The 12,197-nt window shown below is 37.1% G+C and overlaps 1 protein-coding gene across 7 annotated transcripts in view; it reads left to right on the top strand.

Annotated features, from left to right (window-relative positions):
- The window catches only part of LOC120530167 (catenin delta-2), a 1,616,252-nt gene that overhangs the window by 1,173,970 nt on the left and 430,085 nt on the right, over positions 1-12,197 (top strand). For 5 of the 7 annotated variants that reach the window (XM_039754393.1, XM_039754395.1, XM_039754399.1 and 2 more), the window contains 2 exons: positions 1,152-1,404; positions 11,047-11,103. In XM_039754393.1, coding sequence (XP_039610327.1) covers positions 1,152-1,404; positions 11,047-11,103 — 310 coding nt within the window. The remainder of the gene's footprint in view (positions 1-1,151; positions 1,405-11,046; positions 11,104-12,197) is intronic. The other 2 variants (XM_039754398.1, XM_039754394.1) reach the window with 1 other exon arrangement.

Below are 12,197 nucleotides of genomic sequence, written 5' to 3'. Positions count from 1 at the left end.
GGGGACAATGAAGTTATTGTCTGCACTGTCCAAGTGAGTGAAAGATGAATTTTTATTTGACCGATAACTATGACGTTTAACAGATTCTGTGTGATCTTCTTTTATGTATTCTGTCCTTCACTTTCTATCATTCCAACTTTACATTATTAAGTGCTTTTCATGTTTTATAAATAGCTCTTGCTCAGAGCACTGCCAAGAGCAAAATGCAATGTTACGAATCAAAAGCAATCAAACGAATGCATCACAATCATTTACTGAGAGTTTAAAGACAGATTCTGCTTTGCCAAGTAGAATAAAGTTCTGGAAAGTCGGCGTGACAATCTGTGTGAATACTGTATTATCACTAGCAGGGAACAGCCATTCCTTCATTCATTTTCAAACCAATTTCATCCAAATGAGGGCTGTTCGTTAGCAGAGAACATACAGTATAAGGTTTCATTATTTTACTACTGTGATTGAAGGCCTCTAATCAACAGACAGAGGGGCTGGAGGAGCCTACCATATTGTTTGCTATACCAGGATGATGAGCCCCAGAAGATTTTTCCTGTCATACAAATTTATGTTCAAGAAAAAGATCGGAAACATCTCTTTGATGTTTATTTACAGGGTTTTGTAAGTCTGAAAGGAAACCATAACGCGGAAGAGGATGCGGGTACAATGTAGCCACTAGGGGGGCTTATACGATGTGTGGAAGTGGATACGGGTTGTCATGGAAACAGTGAGCTTTCTTGTTCTCTCTGTCTCCTCCCCTCTCTGTATATAGATAATTACATTTTAAATGTTTTCATATGTAATTAAAATTAATTGAAATAGACAGATACAGAAAGATAAACAGATAGAACAGGAGTGTGTTCTTTTGTGTGTGGCACATCTTTACCATCTGAAATTGACTCTCTGGAATGACACCATATGGGGATGACTGTTAATGACTATAACAAGGTATACTGTATACTGAATGTGTCACATAACCTGCAGCACACTTCCCATGCAAGCCCACTCACACACACACATGCATAGTCCTCAAACTGACGCTACTTTGCATCTCTCATCCCTTGTTTTTTTATGTGTTTTGCTCCTTTGCCTAGACCTAGTTAACCAGTTTTGTGAACAGGTCCTGAATTTTTTGCTTTGTCCCTACTTTCCTGTCGTAGCCCCATCCTCCCCTGGTGTTGACTCCGTACCCTTGCAGCGCACTGGCAGCCAACACGGCCCACAGAACACCACCGGAACGTTTCAGAGAGCCAGCTATGCTGCGGGTCCAGCCGCCAATTATGCAGATCCTTACCGTCAGCTGCACTACTGTCCCTCGGTGGAGTCACCGTACAGCAAGTCTGGGCCAGCCATCCCACCGGAGGGAACCTTGGCAAGGTCACCTTCCATTGACAGCATTCAGAAGGATCCCAGGTGGGTGCAGCATTATTTATACAATGTTTTAGTGTGGTGGTTGAGTGCAATCAGCTCCCTAAAGTGCAAACCTGATTACACGTTAGTTCTTGTTCCACTCACAGCCTGATTTTTAACCTTGATGGAGATTGTCATTGCATAAATGAAGCAGGCTCATTACTGTGATGTCTTAAAGTTAGCAAGGGAAGTCAGCTTTAATGCTGTGTAATTCTTTCTTTAAAAAGGCTTCACCTGGGAAGTGGTTCAGAGTCCTAGCATGTCTGGAAAATTGTATTTGTGGTAACTGTTTATAAAAATGCACTAGATTCCCTGCTAAGGTATATAGCCATTGGTTAGCCAGAAATGGGTCGGTCTGTTGTTGCAGCATAGCAGCTTTTACAATAATAGTCTTTCTTTGCTATGTTAAACACAGTGTTTTGCCAAAATTAAATTGATAAATGTGGATTCAGGAGGGCAAAAATTAAAAAACATTTCCATCTAAGGTCCGGAGTTCAATATTTGTCAGAACAGGTTGTCTTACTAATTTGCAAACTGTAAAATTCATAACTTTGACCTATTTCACTTTGAATATTTGCAAACGTCTATCATTCTGACCAGTGCCTGCTCTTTAAAATGGAGCGTTAAAAGAATACCCCCAAAACTAAAGTAAGTAGGCCTGAGAATCAAATGACCTGAGATGAGTGGGATGTCGATTGAATGGAAAGTTGTTATGTAAAATCCTGAAAAGTTTAGTTTTTTTAACTATCTGAAGTGGGCCTTTACTTAATTTAAACCAAAACTAATTTTGAACCAAATTTATAGTTGTAATGACAGCCCAGGGCAGCAGTAGTTTTAAGTAGTATGGAATCAGGAGATGTAACGTGATAGTAATAGTGAGCCAAGGTCACTATCATACAAATAAGCAATGGCCACAACATAAGACAAAATCGTTATTCAAGAGTCGTAGCAAGACAGGCAAATTCCAGAATATTACATGTCGCCTAAGTCAAAACACAAGACGTAAATCAAAGTTGAAGAGTAGAGAACAATACGTAGCCACAGAGCTCTTTAAAACAATGACGATAGACTTTCAAGAACTGAATTAGTCACAAACTCAGACAGTACAGGATTATATGATGCTGACCTTAATACCCCACGGTGGGTTGGCACCCTGTCCAGGATTGGTTCCTGCCTTGTGCCCTGTGTTGGCTGGGATTGGCTCCAGCAGACCCCCGTGACCCTGTGTTCGGAGTCAGCGGGTTGGAAAATGGATGGATGGATGGATGACCTTAATACCATCGTGATAATAATGTCACAAGTCAGACACTCCTAGACACATGCATTCCAAACAACAAGCAATTGCGGTGCAACAAAATGGCGCTTCGGGAGACGTATTCCAAAATGTCCTAAATCAAAATACAGAACAAATCGTTACATTTATTGACCTGTAAAACCCCACCAATGATGCCTTCATTATTTTTAGAGGGCAAGGAAAAGGCTATAAAAATACTAAATAACTAAACATAAAACAAAGTTGTAGACTGAAAAAATTCTCCTCAATCTGAATGAATGATTACGATTTATGTTCACGTAGTCCTCGTTAGATCTTATGCTTTTACTCTAGATATAATATAAACGGCTCTGTATCTTTTGAATACAAAGCACTTCACCTGATGATCTTAAAGTACAAAAAGCTAAGCTTTAAACAAATGAGTTAATAGAGTTCTAACCAACCAGGTGGGTCTTAGATTTAGATATTCAAGTTACACACCCGCCAAGCTACTTCTTCTGAATTTTGCGGTGTGGAAGTTTCACAATTAGGCTAGGGTTAGAGTTAGGGTTAAACTTTCCCAAATGCCATAAGTCAGTAAATTCAACCTTTCTCAGACTTTCCCACAGTGGCAAAGCCTAATGCGTCTACTGATAAAAACAAAACTAATAAATACCCACAGAGTATATATTTCTTTTTCAACATTTGTAGGGGGAATTTGTCTTGACTTTCTTTAAATTTGTTAGAGACATGTTTTCATTCCATTTTCAAGTAGTACTAGGGTGTTGTACCGTGTTAGCCATTATGAATGTAGTGAGAGGTCAAGCAAAATGACACCTTTTTTTGGCTAGAAGGGACCTGAATGTCCTCGAAGGCCTGTATATTGTAAATATTGTAATCATTTTAGTTAGCCAATAAAAGGTGTCATTTTGCTTGACTTCTCACTAATTCCTAACTTGTTCTTTGTCAATAGGCTGTTCTACGTTAAACATCATTGGAAAACATTACCTAATTATGGCCGTTTTTAAATTTCTGTGTGGGTTTTAACTTGTAAATCTACAAACGTAGCTAAACCACTGAAAGTACATCAAGGCTGGGTTAAGACCCCCACAAGCCCCTGGGTGATTTAAAGAATAGTGCTCCTTAGCAGATAGTTGATTATACTTTAAAAATTGTAGCTCATGGATATTCTACTGTTTCATCTGTGCTGAGACTCTAACCTACATGATTTCAATGTGCAAGGCTTTGATTGTAAGTAATAGAAATACCCCTTGCTGTCATGGGTCCCTGGGCAAGCAACCAGATCAGATCAAAGAACATCCACCCATGATGTAAGTCTATCACTATTCTGTTGGACCATAAAAAATTTTCAAGAAGCACATTAAAATTTCCAAGTGAGCAGCTTGGATAGTTGCAGCATTGGGAAAAAGATTGAAAATCAGCACATAGTAAGGTCCAAGCAGCTTCTTGCATACACCTGCAAAGAGCACTGAATGGTATCCCTATGGTGGTGCTAAGACTTGTTTCGCCACTTATTGTTAGCTCCAACGCACAACTTTCTTATGGAAACTAACATAAAAACTACAAAAATCAACCAGAAATAACTACCGTATATACTCATGTATAGTTGGGTCTTGAAACCCAAAAAATCGATCATAAAATCAGACCCCGACTTATACATCCATTCAAAAATGTGACACTTACAATTTTTTTTACATCTTCTTCCTTCCTTCCTCCAATCTCGCCCCAATTACTCAAACACATCAAATTTTGTTGCAGTTACCAAGTTCTTTTGCCACTTCAATGACTTTTAATTTAAAACCAGCTTCATATTTTCTTCTGATCGAACACTCCAATGTAGATAAGGGATGCTCTTACAATAAAGGTATATGAGATACAAAAAAACACACAACAGTGCAATCGTCGCTTCGGAATAGTTTGGGTATTACCGTGGGGTCACGTAGGAACAATACATAGAAATAAAAGGCCGTGTGCTCCGTGGTTACTCTCTCAGGTGGACGTTAGCATATCACAATCTCTTGAATCAATAGCGTGAGTTTTCCGCATTCAACTTATACGTCCAACATTATAAAAGTACCGGAAATTATACGGTAAAATCAAGCCCTGACTTATCCATGGGAGAACTTAAATGCGAGTATATACTGTACTCTATTAAAGATAATAAGGATTAAATTGCCACCTACAGGAAAAGGTGTTGCTTGGATAGCATTTGGCTTTCTAATGCACATCAGAATGGTTGATGGTTTTCTACACTATCAACATGTGGCTAGATCCACCAGTATATGTAGGTTACTCATTTGTGAAACATGTGCTTATTTATGCCTCACACACACTCAAAAATGATGATCACCGCGATGACATCACAATGGTACAACTGAGAAAGTCAGGGTACTGTGAGTCATAAGTTAGCAAACAAAATCAAAATTAAAAATAGTTGAACCCTCCCAGAATGTGTGTTGAACCAGTTGTGAAACTCAACAAGGTGCACATCATCACCTTGGGTTGAAATATTTGAGGAGCATTCCAATAATTGAGGAAATATTTATAAGAAACACATATTAATTTTATCGACAGGGTGTTAGGATTAGTCTAACTAGAACTATTTTGTTCCAGCTAGTGGATTAGCCATCCTTAGTTTCCTCCCTTGAGTAATGTGTTGAGTGTGGCAAACTAGCAAGAGACGCAGGGTCAGATCCCAACACATGATGAAACGGATATGTGATCACTGAAACCTGTGGCTAGAAAAGGGGGTCTGGTTTGTCTTGCTTAACTTGTTACAACCTCAAGCTTCACCAGAACAAGTAGAGTGGTGTAGAAAATTATAAATATTTAGCTGAAAGGCCTGGTTTGAAGAAGGTGAAGGATGAAAACCAGTCTATTTTTGGGGCTAAGGGGGTGAGTGGAGATGGGTCTCATTCATGAAACTTGTGCATTGTTTAAAATCTTAGATTTTTTTTTACCAATCTGATTCCATGTCTGCTGTTTCTTTTGAATTACTATTGTTTCTAATGTTGTTGATGTTTTTTTATATTTACTTTGTGACATTACTAGGTCATCATTCAGTGGACAGTTGTGGTTATGGTATTTTGGGATTTTTGACTTTACCATGGCCATTTTGTTATTAATCACAGTGTCTTCTTGGTACCGCTTAACTTCTGGTCATTTACTGCATGGTGATATCATCATAATGATTATGGCCCACTACCAGCACTCTCCAGGTTTCTGGCTGAAATGCAGATTTTTGTAGATGGTTTGGAAAGTTAACAGTCTTGTTGGGGAGAGAATACCTTTTGTGTTTTTTCAACAGATGTTTTGGTTTACGTGTTGAATTTTGTATCCTGGTATTTTTTTGTTTAGCGCTTTTTTTTTTTTTTTTAACTTTCCTGGCTTTTTGACCTTTGTTGCACCATTTTTAATGTTTTGCCCTTATAGCCTTTTTCACTAGTGGCAGTACCTGCATAAACTCTCAGTTCAAGCATTTCAGTATTGAGCGATACTTTAGTACCTTCGATCTGTTCATAGCTGTGGACAGATTTTTTCTCTGCTCATTACAGTCTGTACTGCATGTGTAAATTACAAATACAATTTAATTTTGCTTGTCATCTTTCTAAATCAGCATTTGAATTTATATTGTGCTCGGTTGTATTCACAATACTATGCAGTTGCCTTTGAAACATAGCTTTTAAACTTTGGAAAATATTGCAAATGCAAATTAACAGCTATAACTCAGTCAATAAAGATAAATACAGCTATAATGAAAGTGTTTTCCTGCTTTATTTTTTACATTTAGAAATTGGTTTTTTTTGTTGTTGTTTTTATTTTTCATATATTTCTAAAAAAACAGTCCATTGAGCTTTTGACTTCTTGAAAAGTTAGTATGGTTATTAACACTGAATTATTGGAGTCTGTTAGCACCTGTCACGCTTTTGTTTTAATTCTTCCACCTTCTGATGCTTGAAAATAAAATGCTTTATCTTTTTTAATTTTATCTTAGAATATAAAGGTTTTGCTTTTCTTCTTCCAATGGAGCATTTTTTCAGCCATGATATACATATTAATCTCCATTTGCTTATTTTGTAGTAATCTGGGGATTGATGGTACTAGATTTATGCTGAGTATTAAAGGATAAGTTTGCTATTTTTCAAGTTGAAGTTATTTCTTTTCAAACATGGCATATATTAATTTTCTGCTTTATAAATTAATATATATACAGGGTGTCCCACTCGGGAGTACAACTTTAAAAATGCGAATTACTCGCGAATGCGTGAGTGTAAAGGCGAGCTGTAAGAACTGAACATACCTGTATTTAGTGGAAAACAAGTCCACATTACAAAAGGTGCTGAAAATGTCCTCCCCCAACGTCCGCGCACAAGGAGACGCGACGCTCCATATTTGAGAATGTCCTCTGCAACATGTCACTGTCGATGGCAGCAATTTCACGCTCGATGTTGCCTTTCAGTTGTTCGATGGTCCTGGGTTTGCTTGCATAAACCTTGACCTTTAAATATACCCATAGAAAAAAATCTGGTGGAGTTAAATCAGGAGATCGAGGTGGCCACAAACCTTTCGAGATCACCCTGTCTCTAAAAAACGATCAGATCTCTTCCATACTGGCACGAGAGGTATGGCACGTTGCCCCATCCTGTTGGAAGTAACCTTCTTGAAGTTTGTAGTCATCCAGTTGTTTCACAAATTCGTCAAATATGGACAAGTATTGCATGCTTGCTTTCGCCACTCTGCAGGGTTGGTGTCTGGGGCCACCGTAGCGGCGCCCGCTATAGTGCCTGCCTCTTTATGACACAGAATCAATTCTTCACTAAATAAGGAATATTTTGAACCTTGTTGCATGATGATACGTGCACACGTTGCAGAGTAATTTGTAAAGTTATACTCCAGAGTGGGACACCCTGTATATATATATATATATATATATATATATATATATATACACATATCCTGTGCTTATGTTTTAAAATGGAGATGACGGGGCTCGAGTCCAAATGTGAAAACAATAGCCTTAAAATTCACCAAATATGTCAAGTTTTCACGCTGAGTGTGATCAGATGTTGATTTGTATCTTGAAATTGTATACATATTGCAAAACATCGTATGAAAGTTGTTTTAAAGCAAAACATTTATGTGAAATTTGGTCATATTAAAAGTAAACCGACTGTGCACTTCACCTCGCTTTTCGTCTTCCTCCACAGCAACATTTCTGCCCCAGGGTGCTTTTTCCTTTAGTTTCTCACTTTCCAGCCAAAAACTCCTTTCTCGTCACTGTAAAATTTCCATTATTGAATGTAGATGCCCATTGTCTACATCTGGGCCAGGAGGGATTTGTATTTCTCAGGTTTAAATTTCTCTTTCTCAGGCTTAAGTGCGAAAGATATGAAGGCAATGGTGAGCATACAGTAGGGCCCGTAAGGTTCACCCTTCAGTTCCAGATCTCTACCCTTAGCACCTGGTGTTAAGACCTTAACATGTTTGCAGGTCATTGTCTCACAGCCCTACCTAGTAAGCTCTTCGATGAAGCCCCTTAAGTTGACACTCACTACACCTGAACCTCCTAGACCAGAAAAATGTAAGAATCTAGACCAAATTAATATTAAAAGAGAATACATTTAGCTTTTTACTAAAGCACAAAAAAAAATCAGATCCAATGATAAAAAAATGAAACACAAAATATAAGCAATGATAAAAATTAATATTCTTACAACAATTTGACAATGATGACACATATTCAGACCTTCTTCTCAGTCTTCAAGATAATCTGTATATCATTTCGAATTTCATTCTGCTCTTAGCAAATATTTTTGCTTCAGATGGTTCAGATCCTCCTACCTCTCACTTAACTTTTTGTCCAACCCTGGACATTCCCTTCTATTATTTCAAAGCATAATACTTGAATACAGTTGGGTGTTTTCTCCAACCCCATGCGAGGAACTGAAAAACTGCTTAGTTCAATTTTGCAACCAAATCTTATCAAGAAAGTAGAAAAATTACTTACTCCAGATCTTAATGGGTGAAATATAGAAAACCTCAGTGTTCAAAAGTTGAGATTTTGAAGCAGAAAAAAATGCTATTCGAATTCTCATGTTTGCTTCATTGTTCGATCTTCAAATTTTCCAAGCTGACAGCCACATCTTCACAAATCAATCTCACTATTTTTGCTGCAGTCTCTCCAGTAAATTTCTAGCCCGACTTGGTTCTTAGGGCCGAGCTTTGACCAGGTTAGGTTAGATTAGGTAGACTTTATTATCCCAGAGGGAAATTTGTTTGCAGCAGGAAAGTACAAAAACAGAAGACCTTGTTACAGAGATCCAATAGATAAACAAAGACAACATTTGGCAACCAATGTTATTTCATAAACGCACACTCAACATCAATACAAAGAAGGATAATTACTTTGAATGACAGTACACAAAATGATATTACAGAAATTAACATTTAGCAGCATTGCTACAAGTAACAGAATTTAAAATGCTTAAAGCTCTAGGAATAAAGGAGTTCATAAATCTGTTGTTCTTTACCTTTGGAAACCTACAGTAAATATCCAGCCTGATGGCAACAGCTGGAATTTAGAGCAAAGAGGATAGTGACTGTCTGACAGAGAACTGAGTTGGTTTTCTTTCTAACCTTTTTGCAATACACTTCAGTGATAGAGGTCCACTGTAATCTAATACTTTTACTGCAAATTTTTATAATGTTGATAAGATGATTTATGTTTTCTTATTGCTGAGGTTGCCAAACCAACAGACAAAAGCAAATGTAACAATGGATTCAATAAGGGACTTGTAAAAATGTATCATTAATGGCTTTGTCCACTGCCTAGTGGGCCAATATGTTCAGTTTTATTGACACCAGATCAGAATTTTTGACTCTGTACTGCGGACATCTAAACAATGGTCACTGAAAAAATGTCAAACTACAGTCTGTTACTACATGTGATAAAAATAATTTAAAGCTGATTTTAAATTCATATTCCTGAAGTCCCTCATCATATTATGGGCTTGACTAAATGCCAACCGACAACAAACAGTAAAAGTTACTAAGTACTTATACGTGCGGAAAAACGCAAGGAACAGGCTAGGTTTTAAATTTAGAAAAAAATTTTCTTCACTGTAGAGTACAATTTCATGTAACAAATTAGAATTTACCATGATTGTAAAGAAATAATTTCAACTTGAAAAATACCAAACTTATCCTCTAATATGAATGTGCTGTCCATCTATGATTCACTGGGATTCCATCTGAGCAGGTGGTGGCGATGAAATCTGGGCTCAGCTCAGTGTTTGTGAGGGTTTAGTAGCACCTGTCTTATGCTCAAATGTAAATTTACACACGTTTATTGAATGAGACCCAATGTCTTTCATTTACTGTTTTAAGACCCAATTATGTAACTGCAAAAATGCACACATGAATGTCACCCTCTTGTCATGGGCAGCAGTAATCTCTATATGAGACAGTGATTGATTGAGTGGTTCCAGGAATATAACCCAAAATTAAAGTGAGCAGGGGCTACTGCACATCAGAGGGAATTCACAGCATTTCTGTATTTTAAATGGGAAGGTTACTATCATTTGACAAAGGCATCTCAATATGTACTGTAGTTTGATATTAAAATGAGATTCTGGGGATATTATTATTACTATTTGCTACTGTTTGCATTATTTACAGCATAGAGTACAAGAGGTTAAACAGCGGCTGGGTTAAATGACTTCCAAGCAGCAAATGAGTATTTGATGTACTGTAACCACAATATAGAAACAAAAGAAAAGCAGAGTGGTAACCTGGCATTTTTAGAATACTGAGTATGGCCGACAGATACCTTGAGAAATGTTAATACGTATTGGCTGAATATCATCTGATTTGAAATGCTGTATGTGAAGGTGAAATGTGTGGAAGTCCTTTGTACCCTTAAAATAATCGGTGCATTTCCATGCCTCTTTCAAGCTTAATTTGCATTGTTGTAGTCTGGCCTCTGTCTCTCATATGCATGACCCCATCGTGGTGTTTTCAAAAGCAGCAGTGCCATCAGGTCCTATCATGCTTCATAATACCATGTCTGGGGAATTCCAGGAGTGCCATGTGAGAAAACCTAAACCAGAGGACTTTCCCATCAAAGGGACATCCTTTGAACTGGCACTAAATTTGAGCTGCTGCCTTTCCATAGGCTGGTATGCTGATGCTTTGTGAATGTAAGCCATGACGTGTAAAGTTCTGCATGTCTATTTATTTATTGATGTCTTAACAATGCTGATAGAGTGCTGTAACTGACCGCATCTTTAAATTATATATAAATATATATTTATATCTATATTTTTTTTAACTGCTGGCATCCTACCTATTTTTCTCTGCCTGTCTCTTGATAGGTACGACTGTGAATTCCTTGTGTGGAATCAAAATCAAGCCGAGCAAAGAATCACAAAGTAATCAAATGTTTATTTACATTTTATTCTTTTTTTTTTCTAATATTTCACACAATCTTAACATGAAAGACAGTGTAAAAGTTATCATTCATGTGGATAATCAAGCTCACTAGTGTTCATCTTCATGGTAATGCCTCTTCTTTTAAATTCATTATAGCACTTTTCTTCAGTCTACCATTTATGTATGGATTGCATGTTGCTGTAACTGTATAGTGCCCTTCATTCAGATTACCAGGGCGACTAAGACTTTTTCTACCTTATTGTTTGCTTGTATTTCTTGAAATGTGCTGTCACTTGTATGATCTGAATGTATTGCCCAGTTCTGTTTCAAGTTTGAAACTTCAAGGACACTGCAGTGAAGAGCTTTTTAAAAATTATTTCTGTCTGGAGTTGCATTTCTCAAATCACTTGGTGGCATCATGTTTTTTTTTTTTTTACCTCACTCTATTTCACTTTTCATTAATTTGTCTTCCTTAATTGTACCCTCCATTGCCTAGCATAAAGTGAGTCAGTTTTGTCTATTTAAGTTTTCATTTGGGTGATTTTAATGTCCACCGGTTAAATTTAACAAACTTAAGTATACTGGTTGCCCTGAGGAGAGAAATCAAATTTAAATACTTCTGAGCCACAAATATCTTCTGGGTTCCATTTAAACAAAATTCTCACCTACCTGCTATCATGCCATCTGGAAAGTGAAACCCAGCTGCACAAAAATGAGTTTATTTAGCTAGAAAGTAACAGTAATAAATAATAAATACATTATAGAATAACTGGCATTAGGCACCGGTCAGACAGCAAGAAGACAAGAACGACATGGACAGTTGTCAAAACATTAATTACATTTCTTTAAAGAAAATAATGGCTGTTTAATAAGTAATACTTGAAATTAATATTGAGATTTCTGTCACATCTATAAATCCTGCAGATGTGCCAGTGTAATTCTTGTGGCGGTGTACCAAAGCTTTGCCTTCTTGTATCGATAAACTTTGCAATTTAGATCAGTTGAAATGCTCAGGAAACAATGCAGTGATTATTGTGGGTGCTTTACAAGTCTCGCATTTTGATCTTTAATAATAATGATTATTCTTTAGATT

Source organism: Polypterus senegalus, chromosome 5, assembly GCF_016835505.1.
Source record: "Polypterus senegalus isolate Bchr_013 chromosome 5, ASM1683550v1, whole genome shotgun sequence".
Lineage (NCBI taxonomy): Eukaryota > Metazoa > Chordata > Cladistia > Polypteriformes > Polypteridae > Polypterus > Polypterus senegalus.
Note: the sequence above shows the minus strand (reverse complement) of the source record. Positions and strands in the feature narration are given on the sequence as shown.